This window comes from Miniopterus schreibersii (assembly GCF_964146895.1).
Source record: "Miniopterus schreibersii genome assembly, chromosome: 4".
Classification (NCBI taxonomy): Eukaryota; Metazoa; Chordata; class Mammalia; order Chiroptera; family Miniopteridae; genus Miniopterus; species Miniopterus schreibersii.
In genome coordinates this window covers 81,404,419-81,422,544 of record NC_138105.1, presented here as the reverse complement: position 1 = coordinate 81,422,544, position 18,126 = coordinate 81,404,419, and the positions used below count along the sequence as shown (strand labels likewise).

General features: G+C 40.5%; 2 protein-coding genes across 2 annotated transcripts in view; both read right to left on the bottom strand.

Annotated features, from left to right (window-relative positions):
* Positions 1-1,415: 1,415 nt before the first annotated feature.
* On the bottom strand, positions 1,416-11,516 carry GRPEL2 (GrpE like 2, mitochondrial). Its single transcript, XM_081137161.1, has 4 exons — positions 11,387-11,516; positions 8,915-9,068; positions 7,928-8,009; positions 1,416-4,346 (listed from the first exon to the last, which is right to left on the bottom strand). The coding sequence occupies exons 1-4, from the start codon at positions 11,461-11,463 to the stop codon at positions 3,982-3,984; spliced, it is 678 nt and encodes a 225-aa protein (XP_080993287.1). The 5' UTR covers positions 11,464-11,516; the 3' UTR covers positions 1,416-3,981.
* A 3,580-nt stretch (positions 11,517-15,096) lies between these two features.
* Positions 15,097-18,126, bottom strand: part of AFAP1L1 (actin filament associated protein 1 like 1) — a 54,167-nt gene continuing 51,137 nt past the window's right edge. Inside the window, exons 18-19 of the mRNA XM_081136706.1 lie at positions 17,576-17,704; positions 15,097-15,613 (exon numbers count right to left, since the gene is read on the bottom strand). Coding sequence (XP_080992832.1) covers positions 15,590-15,613; positions 17,576-17,704 — 153 coding nt within the window. The 3' untranslated portion in view covers positions 15,097-15,589. The remainder of the gene's footprint in view (positions 15,614-17,575; positions 17,705-18,126) is intronic.

The following is an 18,126-nucleotide window of genomic DNA, read 5'->3' as shown; positions in this document are numbered from 1 at the left end:
TTTTAAGTTTACTTCCCAAGACTGAAAATGTTCCTTAAATTCTTTTTTGAGCAAAGCATTCATTGATAGCTGTGTGAACTTCTTTTATGTGCGGACTTAATATAATCATGTGGAGTTTTTGCATGGTAAATCATATTAACTTTAAAATAACTTCTTCACTCTACTTTGCTTTTAATTTTAGGGTCCTTGGAAACTGTAGACTCTAGAGCTTTGTTTCCTTGTTAGGAATCTCTTCCAATCCTACCAACACATTGGCAGTGTGTACACATCAAAGTTGTAGGACGAATTCAAAAGAGGAAAGCAAAGAGGCATAATTGTAGTGGCCGAGGTATAAAAACTAGTGAGACTGGGAATGAGGTTGGGTGACTGTATCAGTTATCTATTGGTACACAACAAACTACCCCAAAACTTAGTGGCTAAAAGTAACAATTATTTACTTGTCCCCAAATCTGCACTTTGGGCAGGGCTGTGAGATCAGGTCATCTCTGATCCATGTGGTGTCAGATAGGCTGAAGGATCCACTTTCAAGATTCCTTATGGAGATGGCTGGCAAGATGGTGCTGTCAGCTGAAAGCTTAGTTAGGGCCCAATTCCACCTCACAGGCTACTTTAGCTTGCCCTTGGTTTGGTGGCTCTTGGTTCTAAGAGTGAGCATCCAGAGACGGGAAGGTTTGTGTTGAGAAACTGGCAGTGTCACTTCTACTATATTCTATTGGTCGATCACAAAGTTCAAATTCAAGGAAATTTAGAGCCATGTTTTAAAACCTCCAGTGAAACGAAAAATGTGGACAAAGTCTGTGAGTGCCTAGGAACAAGAATTTACTTACTGGCTAACACTGGGTATATGGGAAACAATGGATTATGGAGCCAGGGTGTACAGACAAAATTGGAAGAATGGAAATGCAAGACCAAATGGCAGGAAAGGCTGGCTCCAAAGAGAGCCACTCAGCCAGGAGGTTGGGTATATTGAAGCCAGCTGAGCACAGGTAAAGACAAGGCCAGGCAGAGGCTGGGAAGGACATGTCAGAACACGGTCACGTGTTAGTAATCTGGTTGAGGATGGTCATAAATCCAGCAGTTCAAGTGAAGTGGTTAAAGGAGGTAAGACAATTAGAAACAAGGAGCAAGCACAAGAAAATAAGGCAATTCCAGAGAGGAAGGCAGGGACAGGAGTCCAGATCTAAAAAACACGTAAGAATCAGAAAATCAAGTCAAGGGGCTATAAAAACACACAAGACTTCAACACAGCGTAGGGTGTGGAATGCCTACACTGTATCCATTTGGCTGGGCTGCTGAGAAATCTCATGGTACCTTCACTAAGCACCAAACAAGGTGGGGTCAGCAGTCACTGAAGTGACCACAACGTATCAATACACAATATGAATTAGGTAAAGACAAAAAACATGTGAATTGCAGTTATTTCAAGTCAGTTTTATTAAAGTTATTTCTGAATATCATATATCATCCTTAGTTTTCCCTATTTGATTTTGCATTAGTGTTTAAGATCCTTTATTCACTTATCAAATCCTTTGCCATGAAAGCACCAAGGAAGTTACATCAGTATCAAACTGACTGATTCCTTTATGGCAGTAAGAAAAATCTGTAAGATTTGTAGAATGCAAATACCAAAACACCAAGATCCCCCTTTAAGTGAGTCAAAGCTTCATTATACATCTTCTGCAAGCCAATGTCTTTTCATGTTACCATCAAGGTGAAAATGATTCAGAGCACCAACACAATTTTCTTATTCCTTCAGTCTAAAAATGTGGATTTCTTATGCTATGGTTAAGAACAAACAAACCCCCAAACAACCAGAAGCTGGAAGGAAAATAAGTCGTTCTGATTACCTTGTAAGTTTTAATAGTTAAGCATCTCTTAACCATCTTAACCAGTATTTCCCTTTTCTTAGACTTTAGGCAGCTATAAAAATGTAGGAAAAACAATGTGTATAATAAAAAGCAATAAAAATAAATATTTGAGAGCCTACTATAATAGGCAATTTACACATTTCATTTAATCCCCACAGTACTGTGAGAAGAATATAACCATTTTACAAATAAGGTACTGTGAGAAGAATATAACCATTTTACAAATAAGGAAGCAGGTTCAGAAGGGTGAAATGAATGGGGCCCAAGGTTACACTGATGACTGAGCTGGGATTTATGTTCAGGTCTATGCTCAATTATGCTGCCCTAGCTCCCCAAAACCCTTCAACTTTTTGAGATTCTTACTGACATAGCTCCATTTTCTAAATTTACACTTTTAAGTCTGCAAAACTACTGGAAAATAAAAGTATCTAAAATTTATTCTCAATCTACCAACTAAAACAGGTTACAAGAACTATTAGAAAACTCTTCAAGTAATCAGAACATTCCATACCTAAAGTTATGGTTATTTTAATTCACTGGTAATGACAGCTGGCAATCCAAGAACACATTTATAATTATAATTGGCTTATTTTCTTGTCGCTATCTGTCAATCTCAAAGGAACGCAGGCAAAAAAAAAAAAAAAAGACAAATTCCTATTGCAAAATCTGACTGTTCATTAAATTTACACTGTGCACTTAGTGGGATGCTAAGAGGTTTTGGTTTTAAAATCTTACCGCCATGGCTTTGTTTGCATTTTAAAGGCATGCAGTTTTTTTTCTTAAGTGTCTAAATCTGGTGGAGATGGTAGGGCCCATTGGTGGATGGCTTTATTGTTACAAGTCTGTACAGTATCCTAGAATTACATATGTCCAAGAGGATAACTTTTACCACTCCACTGAAAGAGGTCACAGAGTTCCATTAGAAATGGATTTATTTTATGGGTAACCAACTTAAACCTAAACCTATGCAATTAAAACAATGAAGGAAAAGAAAACCCTAAACCTATGCGATCTGGACAGCTAACACTTAAGTGTCTACTGGGGACATATTTGTATGTTCATTAAAGAACTACTGAATCTTAAATGACTAAAGTTAACATCCAGTTGTTCCTTATTCAAGTCCTCACTGAAATTTAGTTCACTAGTTTCAGAGATTTTTTTTCTGAGTCCAATTCTAAAAACACTGTTTTCATTCTTCAGAAGCTGCAGAAAGGGTGAAATCAGATCATCATTAAGGCCTCTTCTAGCACTAAAATAGCCATAAGTGACCTCCTTTCTAAAGTCTAATGTATCTTCCATTCACTACCATATATTGAACAAACCTTTTACGAAACACCAGCTATAAGAAGCAAGACTGAAAGAATAAAAAATAAACACATAGGCTCATTAACTCTAGGAAGTCAATACATAAAAGGGGATTGACATGTTTACACATGTGACATAAAGGGAACTGGGTATTTTAATTTCTTGATGTTCCCTGCCTTCCAAGTCTTGCCTGGGTCGTTAGCCCTTGTAAATGGGAAGCGGAAAAAAATGAGTGTGAATATAAAGTCTGTCTGGCAGGAACTATAAGGACCAAAAAATGGCTAAAAGGAAAATAAAATAAAAAAGGTAAAGTCCTGAAAATCTGTATGTATAAAAATCAATCCAAATGATCTAAATTCATACAACTATAAGGCTTTATCATCTAAGTACCCAAATGCTAAACCAGTCCCTTTCCCCCAAAAATACAAGATCCTATATAATTCTGGTAATAAGGACTATTAGAAAGGAACATTCAGTTGAAAATACATAAACATACACTCATTTCCACCTAGTAAAGAGATTTTGGATTAAAAGTCACCAGAGTATGAATTTAAAGATAATTTTCTTAAACATACTTTGATAGAGGCCAAAGAAACACTTGTCACATTGTTCAAATGCCCAATGGCAAGACTTCTGATAAGACCAAACAGGTCACAGTAAATCAAGAGTGTCTTAGAAATAAAGCCAATATGACTAACCCCAAAACAGATCACATGAAGTAGCTCATGTACAATACAAACCTAGTTTAATAAATAAAGGAAACACAGGTGACTGCACTCTGAAGGACACTCAGTTCCTCATGGCCCATTCATAGTCTTCTCTGAGACTCCACTGCCACTTCCACCTGGGCAAGTCTAATGGTGCGGCCATGAAGCTTATAGCCATCTTGCCTTACTAATGCCACCGTGCCAGGCTGCACCCCAACACCAGCCGGCACATGACAGATAAGTTCATGCTGATGCGGGTCGTATTTGTCACCAATGGGGGTCATCTTCTCCAGGCCATGCTTGGCAAACACACTTTTCAGCTTTGCTTCTAAAAGTGACAACCCTCGGAAGATCTTCTCTACAGTGAGCTTCTGGTCCCCAGGCTCTGTTTCTTCGGAAATGCACTCTGTAGTCTTCTCCAAAATGTCTGCCACCTCTACCAGGTCCTTACAAAAACTCTGAATTCCTATGGAGAAACCAGACACTTTTAGTACTTGTGAGGAAATCACTCTGCCTTTGGGGGTAGAGTTTGGGGAAGGTCCAGAGGTGGCTAGTATACTGGGCACACCAGGAAGTGGGAAGATCGCCACACAGGACTCAGGGATCATCAACCCAACTGACAAGCCAGTTTCTCTTGGAAAGCATATGACTAGGAAGCCTACTAGGAAACGAGGCAGATGGTAGAACCCAAGAACTAGGTAAGACTATTTACAACAGACTCAGGAACCAGTCCTTTAAGACCATTTTTATGCTTCTTGTATTTTTGTTGCTTTTTATTTTTAGCACTGAGTTATGTCCTAAATTTACATTTTGAAAATTCCTGCCTGTCTCAGTTATGTTGAGGCATGCATTCTCAATGGGGACAAGATGTTAGTATTCATGGGAGACAATAAAAAACAACAACTAGTTGCCCTGGCTGTTTTGGCTCAGTGGCTGGAGCATTGGCCTGCACAGACTGAAGGGTCCCAGGTTAGATTCTGGCCAAGGGCATTCCCATCCCCGGTCAGCATGCGAGTGGGAGGCAACCAATCGATGTGTCCCTCTCACATCGATGTTTCTCACTCTTCCCCTTCCACTCTCTCTGAAAAGCAATGGAGAAAATATCCTCGGGTGAAGATTTAAAAAAAAAAAATTAGTTGTTAAGACTGTGCTAAGGGGGAGTCAAAAGAGTGGTTTGAGGACTGGGTAAATAGGAACAGAAAATAAGACACATCCATAAATGAGTCTCCAACTGCCTGTTATAAAGGTGTATACACCTGATAGAGATGAGCCAAAACTTGTTTTATCTTTTTAGTCACATGAACTATTATAAGATAAAAACTCAGTTGTTGAGAAATCTCATTACTCCCAATGCTGCACCTTGATTTTTTTAAACAAAAATGGTAAGGAATGTCACTATTACAGATGATAACACCAATACCCTGCTAGGGGCTGGTGGGGGCAAAGGACTTTGCTGATCCATCTTTAATCCAGGAACTGTTTTATAGACCTGTGCCCAAACAGGCAGCCATCTCAACTGTACTCAGAAGTAAATTGGAAGATCACCCACAGGTAAACAATAAGAGAGACAACAGACGAAGGAAAGACTGACAGAGAAGGAGGACTTCTACCTTTAACTTCAGGGTGATAATAGATTATAGCTTCTTGAGCCAAACAAGTAGAATGGGATTCAAACTAGTCTAATAATAATACACATAATGGATTTGGGGGTGCTGGTGCATGATACATGGCAGGAAAGGAAGATACCAGAACTAGGGGAGCCAACTAAAGTAATTTTGTTATGATATGGTTGGAAGGAGAGGAGGCAATGGAAAGAGTGAAATTAGGAGGTATTTCCAGGGAACTGGACTTGGTACGATCAAAGTTGTGGAAGATACCACCCTGACCCCCATTATGGATGGTAGCCAGAAAATGTTAATGGATCTTAATGAGATGAGCTGTGAAAGTAGAAGACCTTAACCAAAGGCCTGAAAAGTATGCCCATAAGATTAGTATTTCATCCAAGAGAAAAGAAGGTCTTATAAAGATCAATCAGGAACATCAAAGGCATTCCTCTGCTTATTTAAAAGAGACACTCACATCGAATTCTGAGTTTCTGGGCTGACTTGTGTACTGCTACGGTACAAAGAGCCCTGGCTTCCAGTCAGTAAAGTTGCAAAAAATTTGGGTAAACAGAAGCCTGGATTCTTTTGTCTATATAGTGAGGTGTGCAGTCTTTGATTCTATTCTAATCATTGTGTTATTTTAAAAGTGGTTGGTTCTGCATCATTTCTCAGGAAGGAAAAAGGATCCTTTGTGAACTGTTTGAGAGAATGTGGGTTACTGAGACAAAACTATCCCTAGAAGGGGAACAGATGTCATGCCATGTCCTTTTAAAGCATTCTCCTTTTTTCATACATCTATGCTCACTAAGCAATCTTCAATTTTCTAAGTATTCCTGGTGACAAGAAAATGACCTAAGGAAATGACTTATATGGCATGTTTCACTAGATACATCTTGCTCTATAAACAAATTAAATTACCTATTACATTCTTTTGAGTTAATATGTACTTGTTCCTGGGGATCTTGTTAATTCTTGAGGAAACTGATATGAGCCAGTTCCTAACTCAAAGCTTGACTTCTGGTAAGCCAACTCACCCTACTCCCCTCAAGCAGGCAGGAAGTCTTCTTCAGTTGTCACAATTGGTTTATTTGCTACAAAAATTCCCTGTAGCTCATAGGTCAGCCAACTTTTTCTGTAAAGGGCCATATAGAAAATATTTTATGTTTTGTGGGACAAGAGGCAAAATCAAGGATTTTATGTAGGTGATTATAAAACAAAAAAGAAAATAAATTGCCACGAATATTTGATGATGAAATTCAGGACTTTATTTATGGACTAAGAGGTGTCAGGCTTGGAATGCAGGCTGTAGTTTGTCAGGCTCTGGTAGCTGGAAATGAGACTAAAATTTGGATGAAATATCAGGAATACAATTTGAGGGTCAGTACTTAGCTGATAATTGAAGACTTGAAACATGATGTCTATAGCACTAAAAGAAAAGCAGAGGCTATGCCAAAGTACTGGGGTTGGACAGGACAGGAATGAAGTGAATCTGTGTACTAACAGCTAAAATCCAGAGAAAAGGAAGTAGTGTGACAGAGGGGAAATAATAATAGATTATGGGTCAGGGACAACGAACTCATGTCTACATCTATCACAAATTCACTGTGTCATCTTACCTGTAAAGAGTGGACTAGATAGAATCCAAGCCCCGCCCCCCCAAGCACTTTCCTTCTATGTGTAGTGAAAGTATAATGTTATATATTAAATTGGGAGTACAGCAAATAATCACAGATTTGCCCTTTACCTTTGAAGCCATTACTCAACTAACACTTTAATGAACACATTTGGAGCAAGATGTGGTGCATGTAGAGAGAAAAATTTCTGAAAGACTTTGAAACAGACCAGAGAGATTCTCTACTGTCATCAGTGAAAAATTAATGTGATCTAGTATAGCCTCCTGGGTTATCTGCTTCCGTGAGGACCAAGCTTTTGTATCTGAGTTATTTTATAACTTAACAAGTTGTTGAATACTGAGAATAATGCAAAATTCTTGTCCACAATCCTAAAAATTGTCTGGTGGAGATACAGTTGATTACTGCGCTATAGATACAGACCAGTTTTGCTACTATGAAGCAAGTTTCAGCAGTCCTGATTGCCAATGTGTCCATTTTTTGGATTCTCCTCGCAACATCTTAATGATTCACTGTTAATGAATTAAACACAACTGTTTGTATGAGCACTAGAATGTTAAATGTACATGCTTGAAAAAGAAAATTACAAAGGTTTGGTCAAACTAAAGATAAGCATTATTTTAATAAACAGTTCCCTTGACAACATCCCTTATCAGCAGCACAGAAAGCCTGTGCTATGGGAACAATGAAAGGGCGGAGAAGGGACCAGTTAAGGACTCAGATATCTGTGTTTTCACTATGTTCAATTTGCAGAACTGTTAGTAAGTGGCCTTAAAGTAAAAGGTATTTTTTATTGTGAATAAATCTCTCACCAAATATCTTGGCATCTTCTACACATCTCTGGGTTCGCCTTCTTATGTTTTCACCATCGGCTATAGCTCTCTGGTATCTCACCTGACCATCAAAAGCAAAGTCAATATGATGAGAAAACAAATGCTTGTTGATAGGAAAGAATGTTTTTGCTAACTTTACAAATTTTATCCCTGTGACAGGGTATTAATTTAAAAAAAAAAAAAAAGAGTTGTAGGACTCTTAAATCAGTTACTCCAAATGCCCAGTCAAAGCAGGAACCTACTCTTTATAGAAGCCCTGAAAGGCTGTCATTTAGCCTGCTAGTTTGAACACTTCGACAGTTTTCAAACTCATCTTGAGAAAAAGCTTTCTTTTTCACATTCAGCCAACACTGCCACTGTCAAACTTTTGTTCAGTGAATTGAACTCTAAGACAAACAAGAGTGTACGTTTAAAAAAATGTGTCATCTATTTGAATGCAGTTATTTTAATCTCTTTAGTCTTTTTTTCTTTCACTTTTATAATCCCTGGTTCCTTTAAATGCTTTCCTAACACATGCTTTCCAACCTCCTTACCATGGTTGGTCTTGCTTTGTAATTACTCTAATACTTATCTTCATCAAAGTGTGTTTGTCAACCCAATACTGGGTGAAGTATGCCAAATGTAGTCTGATCAGCAGAGTATAATGATAAATGACCTCAGTTATTCAACAATTATTTATTGTCAACCACACGCCAAGCACTGTACCTCCTCTGAAGCTACCAAAATATCAGATACCTAAGTACTATAACACAATAGGGAACTGAAAGAGATGACTATCCTTAGTCAGTGATATTTTTTAACTACTACAGATTATTTTGCCGAGTATATCTAGCAAGAGTAGAAGTGGGATGAGGGGTAAAGAGTTAATGACAGGAAACTTAATTTAAAAAACCGACATAAAAAACTTTACTTGGTTTTTTAACCAGAGAGAGAATGTGAAGAACAGATAATATAAAATCTACTCACTGTTAAATCCTGGACTTCCTTCTCCAGTTTAACAGCTTTTAGCTTTAAGGCTCTTTCTGCAAGAGAGGGCCCAAGCTCATCAGGAGGATCCTCAGAACTGCAGTCCTCACCAGCAGTTCTCTGGGTGGCAGTGCTGAAAGGATGCAGACATCTCCTGAAGTGGGAGGGAGGTAGCTCATAATAGAGAAATGCCATCATAAACAACCAAAGTTACAACAAAGTTCAGAGACCTGGGAAGTTTCCAGATTGAACTCAAGACAAAGTGTTTTCAGTCACAGTAACAATATGAACAATTATAAAGTGCTTACTAAGTACCAGACACTGTTTTCAGGATTTTACTTAAATCATATTTTCATTTCATAACAATGTGTGAGATAAGTACTACTATCCCTATTTTACAAATGAGAAAACTGAGGCTTAGAGAGGCTTAAGACTTGTTCAGGATCACATAGCTAGTATTCTTGGAGCCAGGATACTGAGCACCAGGCAGTAAGTAGAAACAGCCAGAAATGGGGACACAAAAATTAGCAAGAAAAAAAATCAAGTTCTGATACTCAGAAGCAGCAGGGCATTTATCAGTAGGGGGGAATTTGAAACACAAAGCCACATAGCTCTGGTTCAACTCTTCATTTTATAGCTGGGGAAAATAAAGCCCAGTACAGTGACTTTATCAAACTGAAGTTAGGCCTAGAATTCTAAACCTCCTTGATTGTGAGCTGTAAGTAAGGCTTTTAGAGAAGAGAACCTGTGCTGAATAGGAAAAATTCTGAGATGGTAACTCACCTATATGTAAAATCAAGTCAAATATGCATAAAACACTTAACTATATGTTATGGACTGTGAATTAGAAAAAGGTGAATAAAAGAGATCTTTGTATATAACTATGCTTATAATCTACAATTTTATACAGCCAAAGTGTTTGACATTGTATTCAGTTTACATAGGAAATTTGGAGTAGGGGCTAGTTTGTAGATCTTGGATTGTAGCAGTTCTGACCCCTCTTTTCATTGAAATTTCCAGTACATCTCCTAGATCCTCATAATCTGATGTTAAGTAAAATCATCAAGAAAATCAATCTGTGAGTACAAAATCTCTTTTAAAAACAGTTTATATAAACTGGCATATATCAAAGAGTGCTCACTGAGGTGACATCTGAGCAAAGGTTTAAAGAAGGTAAAGGTGTTTGCTTCAAGAAAGGGAAGAGTATAAGGTGTAGGCAAGACAAATTTTATTCCCAAACTTTCCAGGCCAGTTCTGAATTCACTGATGTCAGATTATACATATGAAATACTTTCTTCCTCATAAACCCCTAATAAACCACATTTATTCAATAGGAAGTAGGTCAAAATATTCCAAGAGCCAGTTTAAAAGGAAAATGGCCAGAACTCAAGTCGTGAAAGACTTGATGCTTCATGCTTCAGCTTTTCGGCCTTTTGTCTAACATCAAGTGCAATTCCTACTGCTTCAGAACTGGAGTGGGGGTATATTTTATCAGGAGCCATTTTTCTTCTGGTCACTTCCCTACATCACAAACTGCGACAAAGACTTAAAAAAAAAATTAAAATCGTGATAAAAAAAAAAACACAAACCAAAAAACAACAAACTCGAATTCCACCTCTCACCCAGGTATTAGGGCAGGGTGCTACATCAAGTGTGTTAAGATAAAAAGGTGACAAACGGGTTATGCATACAGTAATTTTCGCGTTCCCCCGCGGATTAATTTACATTCAGAGGTCCAACCTGATCCGCCCCCTACTCAGCCATTTTAGTCTTTCTGAGGAAGTAGTAGTCCACAGGGAATTGTTCCAGAGAATAATTAACATTGCTTACTAAAGCCAAGCGCCGATTCTGGAGCCCTGAATGGTTTCAAGTCTGGGTTGCACCATTCCCGAGAAGTTACTCAACTTTTCCAAACCTCAGTTCCCTCAATTAAACGGGGACTAAGAAAAAGAATTACCCCTAGCTCTGCAATCGGTATAAGTAATAGATAAAAACTGCCGCAGCCCATATATAAAAACAGCAACTGGAACTTTACAGACTCCCGAAGGCAGGTGAAAGGGCCACCTGGGGAGAGACCAAATCCAACGCTCTCCTTTTCCCGACAGGTCAGGTGAAGGCCGGATAATGGGGAAGGGACTGGTCTAACGTCATACAGGAGTCAGGGGAGAGAATCCCAATTTACCCGCAGACACCACAGGGGAGAAGGGGCCCGGGAGCGGTACCTGCCCAATTCAATCTACGCTCGGGGCTGCAGAGATTTCCCCCCTCCGAGGACGTGACCTCAGATCTTTCCATCTTCTCCGCGGGGCAAGGAAGCGCGGTTGTGGGCCTCAGTTTGCCTCTCTGTAAAATGGGGCCGTGAGCAACACATCGGAGCGGCCGAGAGGCTTGCTGGGTACTCTCGCCCACGACTGCCTCTCCGGCTTGCTCGTCCCGCACAGCCCTCACGTCCCCCACCCGCGGCCTGCTTACCTGCCGTCAGACGCGGCACTCGAGGCCAAGAGGTGCTGCACCCGCCGCCGGACCGCCCACAAGGACCGCGCGGCCATGTTCCCGACCTAGGCCGACAGAGGCAGCGCACGCGCACTAGCTCCAAGTGACGAGATACGCTCACTCAAAAAACCACGCTTCCCGGTAGCCTTCGCGGGCGATTCCCTCTCAGGGAAGCCGGATGCGAACGTTCATTTCCGGTGCGCGATGCTGTTACCAAGCCCGGGCGCGACACTTCCGGTCCTCGGTGTGTTCTGCGCGTAGGGTGTGTTTCTGTCCCAACGATATAGGCTCAGTGCTAGCCGTGGAATCCGCGGCGAACAAAAGGGACCCCAGCTGTGCTCTCTTGGAGCTTATGTGAGACTATAAACAACAAATGCAAACGCGATATAAAGTCAAAATAGGACCGAGGTTAAGGTGAGGGGCATGGTGCCGCGGAAGCCTAGAATACAAGATGGCCGAATGTGGGGAGTTTTCCTAGGGGAAATATTTGAACTGAAAGCTGAAGAATGAGTAGATGAAAGAGCAGGGAGTAGTTCAGGTAGAAGTAGGCAGCTTCTGCAAAGTCCCGGTGAAGAGGAGTATTGTGAGCAAGGGACTGAAATACTGGAGGAAGGGGAGGGACAGCGTAAAACATACAACGGTTAGGCATGGCCAGATCACCTGAGGGATTTAAAAAATAGGATCCTGACACCCCTCCATCCTCCATCACCCTTCCCAGCTCCTTTTCCTCCAATTTTCTAATTTCCTCCTACTGACATCTCAATTAGGGTAGAGATTTTTTTCATCTGTGAAAAGTGCCCTGATACAGTTCAAAAATTTTTTGAATAAACTTGAGTCTTATTTTGGTTGCAATGGAAAGACATCACAAAGCCTTTACATGTTTAAAGGAGTCACTTTGCTACAAGGAGGAGACAAGCTGTTGAAATAGTCCATGCAAGGGTCCTGGAGTCACCTCAACAGAGACCTTTGTAACCACCTTATGTAAAGTAGCTGCTATTTTAGGTGTGTCCAGCACAATTGTTTTCATGTTAGTATTTTATTTGCATTGTTTTCTTTTTACTTGTTCTCCCAACTAGAGTGGGAGCTTCATGAGGGTGTCTGTTTTATTCATAGCTGTGATTTCTGACATCTAGTGCAATAGGTGCTCAATAAATATTTGTTGAATGAATTAATGAAGTTGGATGGAATGAGTAGAGATGGAAAGGAATGGGTGTATTTTAGAGAGATTTAGTATGGAAAGTTGACAGGATGTGAGGATGGACTGGTGATTAGGGTTAAGGATATTTGGAGTTGCCAGACCAGTTACTGGATAGTCCCTAAGGTTAAAAAAAAATTTTTTTAAGGGGTGGGAAGTGTGCTTTCATCAATCTTTGTGCATTTGCCATAACATGGCTTACTTGTATTTATAGCTATTCGGGCCAGATTTTCTCTCTACTTGTCTGCGAGTTCCATGAGGACAGCTGGAGTCTTTTGTATGTTTATATTCTATCCAAGGCCCAACTCAGATGTGTCGAAGCCAACACCTTATGTTTCCTTTTGGTGTTAGGAGCACAGCAATATGACTTAAGGATGGATTATGATCCCCTTTTACATATAAGAAAATTGAGGCTCAGATGAACCTGCTCAAGGTCCTCCACTGAGGATCAGTGACACTAGAAATCTGATAGTCCAAACATCTGGTAGTGTTGGGAAGGATGGAGCTTCAAGTCCACCTTAGATCCATGAGCCTATACTTTGAAAAACAACCAAACAGCATTTAACAAGCAAGAATTGGAATCTATGGTTTAGCCATTGTCTTTACACTTCTCTTAGCTGTCCAACTTACACCAAATGTGCTGCATACATGCATCCATTCATTTATCTATTTATTAAGTGCTAGTGTGCTTCTGAATGCTGCAGTGCAAGAGGAGGGGGAGAAATTGGTGAAATAGAGCCTTGGAACTGACAGGAAGGCCTCCAGGGTCAGACCTTGCATTCATGTGCTGGCTCCACTACTTCCTAATTACGGACTTTGGCAAGTTACCTAACCTCTCTGGGTTTCCATTTCCTGAACTGTGAAAACTGGGATAATAGTACCTATCTCATAGGATTTTAGTGAAGACTAAAGGTATAATGCCTAGAAAAGTGATTAGTTAGCACCAGGACTGCCTACATAATTTAAAGGGCAAAAGGACTATGTGGAACCCTTGTTCTAAACTTATTAAGAAGGCAACAGCAGAGCAATCACACAAGCACAGAGCCCTGCTAAGCCTGACTGCACAGGTTGCATGCCTGTGAAGCTGGCTCTGGCTAACATAGTACCCGATGCATGGTGAGTGTTCAATAAATGTTAATTATTAATTTCTTAGGGTCCCACCTCTCATAGAGTCTAAGATCTATTGGTGGAAAAAGACACTTTGGGGTTGAGGACACAATTGGGTTGTCAGGTGACATTCCAGATCCACATTTTTAAAAAGCATATTGACAATCCAAATTATGTGAATGCCTTTGTCATTGAAGATACTCAGGGAGAATCTGAATGGAAACTCAGTTACAGATTGGTTGCCTTATAGCTCTTGGTGGTTGTAATTACCATGTGAAAGTTATTTCTTCCTCAGTGGAAAGGACATAGCATTTTGAATCAGACATTTCTTATCTTGTTAATAATAAGAACCACTATTGACTGGGTATTTACTATTTCTCAGACACTGTGTAAGATGCTTCACATGTACTATCTCATTGAATTCCTCTGACAGTCTTGGGAGGAAAGTACTGTTGTTAACCTGGTTTTGATAGATAAGGAAAACAAGAATGAGAGATGTCAAGTGACTTTCCCAAAGTCACAGCTGTTAAGTGGCAGACCCAGCCCTGTCTGGATCCAAGCTCTATAAGCCCTAAGGCTTATGCTCTGCCACTGACCAGCTGGGTTCTTTGGGTCAGGTTATTTTTCTTGCTCTGGTCTCCAGCCACCTTGGAGGGTGGAAAAGTTTGGATGAGGCTCAAGCATGTAAATAAAGCCTTAGGCAGGATCAAGTATGTGAAGCCTCTAGCAAAGTATCCAGAGGTTATTATGGGATTTCCCTTCTCTCCCCTTGAGCTAACCTCTGAGCTCCTACAGCTAAATGGGTTTTATTGGAGGGAAATGTGGTAAAGACTTATAAAGGGACTACAGTGTTGGGAAAGTAGTGAGTGCCACAGTAAGGACACTGCCCAGGACTTGAGGTCCTTGCTCCTCTATAAAAGTATCAAGTGTTTGTAAAAGGTACTTATGTGGCAGAAATGAGCCACTGTCCCTTTGGTTCTCCCTGATAGTTTTACTTGATAGCAGATATGGAAGAGCGGACAGGTGGGCCTCTGAGAGCAAGAGGAGCGTACCCCCTACATTTCTAACTATAACTCCTGGAGCCGAGTGTCATATAAAATAGGTGAATGACTTGAATGACAGCAAGTGACCCCACCCTACAAAGCTTGAAACACCTTGTGGACATTAGAAATCCATGCTCCTGTCACTGAGTATCACTGAGCTTAAAATATGTCAGCTCCTGAACCTCTCCTTGCCTGCTGCTTACTCAGATCTCTGACTTGAAAATAAATCTGTGGTTCTGGTAGCTGCATCTGCCCAAAGCAGATGAAGGATGATTGTAGAATTTGCATGTTCTCTATATCTTTTGTTCACCTTTTTGCACGCAGAGATTGTTCTATTGATTTTTCAGCCTATTTATCTTGCCCAAAGGCTGTCAGTAATGCCCAACACAAATCTAGTTGGCACAGATGTGATTGGATGATCAAGTCGCCTCTCTGTATTGCACCACGGATACTTCAGCACTGCCTTCCTTTGCCCCAAGGACTGGGGATGGGATGCTGAGAATGGGATGGAATGGCTTATTCACATGTGCTTTCATTTCTTAAGAAGGGAAGGCAAAGACATTTAACAAAACCTTTACAACTGTGCAGATGTCTGTCTCCCTCCACCCCCATTTCTCACCCCCTGTAAAGTTATATAGGGATGTCCTTCATTTCCTTCTTCCCTTCTACTTCTTCCCTCCCTATACCCCTATAATCATGCAGACAATAAAGGCTGGTCTTTCAGGTGCCCCGGAGAGTGGGGGCTACTTTCAGTCTTCTGATATCTCCTTGTGAAAAAAGCATTTCCGCCTTAGATGGGCAAGCTGTTATTTCCTTTGGATAACATTTTCATCCTCTCTAGGTCTTCTTCATTTCCCATTCCTGAAGTACAGAAAGACAAGACAAATCGGTTTGTTGTATAGTCTAATGCAACTTATAGGATAAAAACATTTCACTGTTCCTAATTACGTAAAGATCTCCACTGGCCATATTAGAGAGCTATAGGTCCTAGTCCTACTCTCCTTCTTTGGCTGTGGGTAAGTCATTTCCCCACACTGGGTCTCATTTCTTCAGGGCGCTCAAATACCACAAAGTGTCTTTCTCAGCTAAGAAAACTGAGGCCCAGAATGAAGAGGGGGGCAGGAACTGCATCTGGTTCCAGTGCTGTTCCACATGACCTTGGGGTGGGGTAGGAGGCTGATGGAAGAGAAGCCAAAGCAGCTGGTAAGGAAGGGTGAAAGCAGGCATCCCACAGGGCTCCGTTCCTCCTGCCGGGGCTGTCTAGGAGTTCTGAAAGGGATATTGAAGATTGAAGTCATGGCCAACAGTGGATGGCTGTTTACCCATGAATAGCGCGTGGGGTTTCTAGCCAGCCCTTGAGGTGATGGTGTGAACCAGTGTTGAACGTTGTGGTTCGAAAATTCTTGGTGAGGGGAATCTCCAATCCTAACCTGCTCCTCTCCCAGTCTTTGCCAACTAAACCACAGTTGCTCAGGTCAGTAACCTAGGAGTCATCCTTGATTCCTTTCTTTTGCCACCCTCCACATTCTCATCAGCAAATCCTTTGACTCTACCTCCAAAGCCAGCCACTTCATATTACCTCCACTAAATCTTATCTATTTCTAACTAGTCTCTCTTATCCCCTCATCCATTTTCAATATAGTAGCCAGAATGGTCTTTTAAAAATGTAATTCATATCCAAAAATTCCTTGCTCAAAACTTGCCAATGACTTTCCATTATGTTAGAACAAAATCCGAAGTTCTTCCAATAGTCTACAAGGACCGAGGATTGTGTTTGTACAAAAACATTTAGTGGGCCAGATTTGTATGACCTATCAGCTAAGAATGGTTTTCACATTTTAAATGTTAAGAAAAATCATCTTTTCATGACGTGAAATTTATATGATGTTCCTATCTCAGTGTCCATAAGTAAGGTTTTATTGGAGCACAGCTATGTTTATCATTTGTTTACATGTATCTACAGCTGCTTTCCTGCTACAGTAGCAGTTAAGAGGTTGTGAAAGAGCCCATGTGGTCCACAAAGACTCAAATATTTACTGTCTGGTCCTTTATAAAAAATATTTGCTGATGTCTGGTCTAGGTGATCTGGCTTCTGAATGGTTACTTCTTTGATGCTCAGTATTTGTTTTTCAAGACCACATTTTCTTATCTGCAATTCTGACATCCAGAAAGCTCTGAGACCAAAATTTTTCTCAAGTGTTTTGGCACAAACTTATATGGTGGCAAAACCTGACCTGAACTAATGTAAAGCTACTTATAATCTTTTTATTCCATGTGGTGTGATTATGCATGTGTCTTGCTATAGAATTATTAACATGTTTGCTTACAGGGTACCTCTTGAGAACTTGTTGGGGTTTTTCACCTTATATAGTATATGCAGCATATTACCTTTCTAAAATCCAAAAAATTCTAAAGAGAGGTGACTCCAAGAATTTTAGAGATGGGACTGTGCACCAATATCATGGAATGAACCCTGGACTTGGAATTGGAGGAGATGGGTTTGGAAGGCAGCTCTCACAATAGTGTCCTGCATAACCTTGGGTGAGTCCCTTTACTCCCTGATCTTCAGGTTTCTTACCTAGGAAATGGCCTTTCCTGTCTCAAAACACAGTGTAAGCTCAGAAACCAGAGCTTGTTAGAACTGTGTGTTAAGAAAGAAATAGGTTTTGAATGAGATTTGAGGGTCTCCTCCTCTGAGCAAAGTTAATGAATTGGCAGTTCTTTGTCTTTCTCACTAGCCAAGTTTTTTTGGTTCTTGGTGAGTTTCCATAGAAAGGAGGCTGCCAGATCTCTGAATTTTGATCAGTTGAACTATTGCTGTACCTTGGCTTTTTGCAGCACTCTTCCTTGGTTGGAGGTTACGATGGATGGGCTCCTCTTCCTCATCTCAGAAACACAGTTGACAGGGAGAGGTTGCTCTGGTGCATTGTTCTGGGGTTTATTTGTAGTTTCCTGTTGATGACAAGAAATAATTACATAGGTGAAGTCTAGTGCTGGCTACCTACTCCCAGCCTGCCTCCAAAGAATGCACATAGACGGCACTATGCAAACATATTAGCATCAAACAAGGCGAGGGAAGACACTTGAGGGTCTTGGAATAAAGCTGATGGCAGCTAAACTTACTGACCCTCACTATATACTAGGCATTGTGTGGGTTAGCTTATTTAGCCTTTTCAAGCCTTTGAAGTAGGGACTATAGTCATCTTATTTTACAGATAAGAAAAATGGGAAGGTCACATGACTGGTGAGTGGGAGAGCTGGGATTCTTACCCCACTCTCCTTCCTATCCCATATTCCTCCTCATTTTCTACACTTCACTCACTCCTGAAAATTTCCAGATGATCGCTTAGTACCTTATTGGATGTAGTTCCTTA